Source organism: Chelon labrosus, assembly GCF_963514085.1.
Source record: "Chelon labrosus genome assembly, chromosome: 12".
NCBI classification, from domain to species: Eukaryota; Metazoa; Chordata; class Actinopteri; order Mugiliformes; family Mugilidae; genus Chelon; species Chelon labrosus.
The window spans coordinates 16846381-16850294 of NC_140345.1; the positions used below are offsets into that span (position 1 = coordinate 16846381).

Genomic DNA, 3914 nt, shown 5'->3' on the forward strand with positions numbered 1-3914 from the left:
AGATGGTGGTGGTGGTGGTGCTGATGGTGACCGAGGGACGGGCGCTTCCAGCCCCGTCAGAGGCGACGACGTGACGGGTTTGGGCGAAAGCTGAACCCGCTGGTCGCGGATCTGGTCCTCTCTGTCCTCGTCGCATTTGTCCCCGGCCTGGTCTGAGCCCAGCTCGCCCACGCAGCTGACCTTCTCCCCGTCAGACTCTGCCGAGCAGGAGTGGTCCGTCAGGGTGTCTACGTGCAAGCTGATCCCTAAGACAAACAGAAATAAAAATGTTACAATTAAAAAAGATAAGAAGAGGAAAGGAAGGGAAAGAAACTATAAGCATTAATGATAATAATAAACCATAAGCACATCTGAAAGTTATTGCAGGCTTAAATAAAATAAAAAGGCTACCATTAAAGGTGCATTTTTTTTTTTTTTTTTGCAGATTAATAATTATACTTTCCATTTTGCATAATCACGCAAAGATGTCATCATGGGAATAACATTAACGGTCTCATTTCACTGAGGCCACTCGTGGTGAGTGTGCTCATGTTCTGTGTCTGCTTTGCCAGTGACCTGCCATTAATCATGTTAAAGAAAATAAAATGTCCCTCCTAACAGGTCATTTAGTGTAGCGTTGAGCCTTAGAACCTCGTTTTCATTAAAAATTTATATCAATCAACGCGGTTATCTAAACAGAACACGAAGCCATCTTTCGTGCACAAAGGGAATAAATGTATAGATTCAATCCATATTCTTTCTTTTTAAAAAAAAAAAGATTCGTAATTTAATTATTTCATCTGTTAGATTTTTTCAATTCAATTACTGATGCATTAAATATCTTAATCGGTAACTAAAATGGGCACCCCCTCCTCCTCTATTCTACCCTGAATTGTTATCATTATCTCGCTCGGCAGATTATACCTTCATCCTCCGCTGACGCCTCGCTGTTATCCAGGGTTTTATCGGAGCGCTCCACCTCCTTCCTCTCGCCGTCGCCGTCCTCCTCGTCCTCGTCCTCGCTCTTATTCCTGGGCGCCCAGGTCATCTTGTTCTCCTTCTTGAGCCTCCTCCTGGCGTTGGCGAACCAGGTGGAGACCTGCGTCAGGGTCATCTTGGTGATGATGGCCAGCATGATCTTCTCCCCCTTCGTCGGGTACGGGTTTCTTCCTGTGCTCCTGCAGCCAGGCCTTCAAGGTGGCCGTGGCGTCCCTGGTGGCATTCTTGCGGTAAGCCGGGTCGTTGAGCTGGTAGGGGTAGCCCGGGCTCCCGTACGGGTGGTAGCTTAGCGCCCCGGCCATGCCTGTCGTGTGCGCGTCATACGGAGAGGACTGGAGAAAAGTTGGAAAAAGTCTTGAGTCTGCCATGTGTTTTCTACTTCTGAGTTAGAATGACATTAAAAGAAAGCGACGTTAATGTGGCTCGTAACTAATTTCCACAACAGCTTCATAAATATTTCCAGGCATAATAATACACATTTAAATACAAACGACAAATCCTACTCTGCGGCCTTTAACAGTATCCTCATTAGTTTGTGGAAACGTGTCGGAACAAGTGAAAAATGACTGGAAGCTGGTATTAATACAGATGCAGTCGTAAATCGCATGGTTCAGATATTGTGGGACGCGAAGAGAATTGTTGTAAATAAACAAACTGGCTATATTTCTAATTATATTCTCATTTGACAGTTAAAAAATAATAATGATAATGATACAAAAATAGAAAAATAAATAAATACCCAGGGGACCTAAACACACCGTGCGTAAAAGCAGGCCGCAGAAAGCCACCAACTAATGGATAACTAATGGTCAAGATCATTATCGGATTAACTAATAACAGAGCCGACGTTAATATAGCAGTTAAGATAACGAAAGGGAAATTTAATTTTCCATAATCACCCATTAACGTCCTCATTTTCTTTCACCGGCTGCTTTTTTTTTTTGTTTTGTTTTGTTGTGGCAGCTCCAGTGTGTTAACATATCTCCCCTTTGCAGCATTACAAATCCCATTAGCAAATCACTTGATATGCACCTTTCCTAAAACGCTTGAAGTGCCCCTGTGACATTAGCACTGCGAGTCATGCTTTTCATGTTAAAATTCGGTTTGTTCAACTGGGGGATCCTGTCTTCATCGCCCGGCGATTTTAAAGACGGCAGGAGAGGAAGAAGGACTTACAGCTTGCGTTTTATTAATTTCCTACGACACGACAATTTGCAGCTTGTGTGATAAATGTTCTCATGGAAATAGTGGGTATTCGGTGTTACACAATTAGCTGCGCAGCGAGTGTTAAGCGTTGGTCGAGCCATTATAATTTGCAGCTCATGCTTAAAAATCCCATTTAAGCCAAGGGGGTCAAGGATTTTATGGCAAGGATCCTTTCTAGGAGGCCACTGGTTATGACTGTATGGCACTCAATGGAAAAGTTCCGCAAGCACTTGCTGATTACTGAATCATAACAAAAACACAACAGACTGTTTAATCGCGCTGCATGCCTGCAAAAAACAGCTTAAACATTTTTTTTCGCGAATTCCAAACGCCGACATGTATTTTTTTTTTTTAAGCTTTGCCGTACAGAAACAGACATATGGGATATTTTACCATGTATGATGGGAATCCCGTAGTTGGATCCGCGGAGTATGACAGTGCACTGGAGAAGCCCGCACCGGCCGAGGCGGAGAAAGCCGCCGAGCCAGGGTAAGGACTGAAGGCTGAGCCAGAGGACGATCTCGCCAAGTCTTCGTTCCGCGGGGCAGCCAGAGCCGAGGCCCCGTAAGCGGGACACGAATAAAGAGCCAGAGAGCCCGGGGGCTGGTAGAGGTAACCCTGAGGATAGGACATTGGTGAGCGCGCGATAGGTCGCCGATTCCAAAAAGGGAGGAAAAAACGCGCAGGGCGGCGGACAACGACGGCCAAAATAATAAACAATCAACTCAATAATCAGCCGTGCAAACAGTCATCAGACGGCGAGAATAAAAAAAAAAAAAAAAAAGAGCCACCCTCCGCAGCCCCCTTACTGGGAGAAAAAAACCCCGAAAGATCTGTTAAAGTGCCCACATAGAGGCGATGTGGCATGCGTCTTGATCCCCTAGCGTCCGATGTTTTTAGTACGCAGCACTATGAAGTGAGGAGTTAGGAGGGAAGGAGCCAGTGGAGTTTCAGACACACAGAGCATTGGGGGAAACTGGAGCTGTCACTCCGGCTCATCTGAATATCCCATCCCCGCCCCCTTTCTGCCGGGTAGAAATGGAGCCTCGGAACAAAACCAAGACTCCACACTGCAAAAAAAAAAAAAAAAAAAAAGTAGGCTCTGTCCACGAAGAGGGGTCGTCTGGTGCGGTGTCAGTTCCTAAACCCCACTTTTCATAATTTAAAGCAGCCAACTGGATGCCATAGTGAGGTGATTGTTGCTAAATGTGTTGCTCAAAAAGCTGCATCTGCTTTATTTGCAATTTGTTTCAGGCAAAATCAGATTAGATATTAATTTTTCTTTTTAATTTCATAATTGTAATTATGATTTAAGGCTCAAAATGTGCCTTTTCCTCTACTTTTTAAAAAACAATAAAAAATTGGAGCACATGAGACGAGAGAAGAGAGAAAAAAAAGCGTTTATACAATTTGTTTACTTCTTTTACATAGTAATTTATGTTCAATCAGACTCTTTTCATTTTAAGTGTTATAAAGGCAGGTGGATCGCTGCACAAAACTAAGACTCCAGTGTCAACTGTAAAAAGGAAAGGAGAGGGATCGAGAGGGGCTATAAAATGGCCAGTGCTCTCCACTTGCAGCCGGTCACTTCCTCGCTCTGTCACACGCCGACACATCCGCGTGGACGCATGTGGGCGCCCCGGTTAAGACTGCGCGCTCGCCAGGCATTGCGCGCACTGGCCTGCGGGAGGCGTACCCCGCTCCTAAAGTTCCACCACTTAGCGCATCTC

General features: G+C 45.0%; 1 protein-coding gene across 1 annotated transcript; it reads right to left on the minus strand.

Moving 5' to 3' along the window:
• Nucleotides 1-5: 5 nt before the first annotated feature.
• irx2a (iroquois homeobox 2a) lies at nt 6-3020 on the minus strand (the record flags this gene model as incomplete). Its single annotated transcript, XM_084556422.1, is given in 5 exon segments — nt 6-35; nt 37-245; nt 904-1144; nt 1146-1310; nt 2578-3020. Coding segments are annotated over 5 exon segments (885 nt in total), but the record flags the coding sequence as incomplete, so codon positions are not given.
• Between the last annotated feature and the right edge of the window lie 894 nt (nt 3021-3914).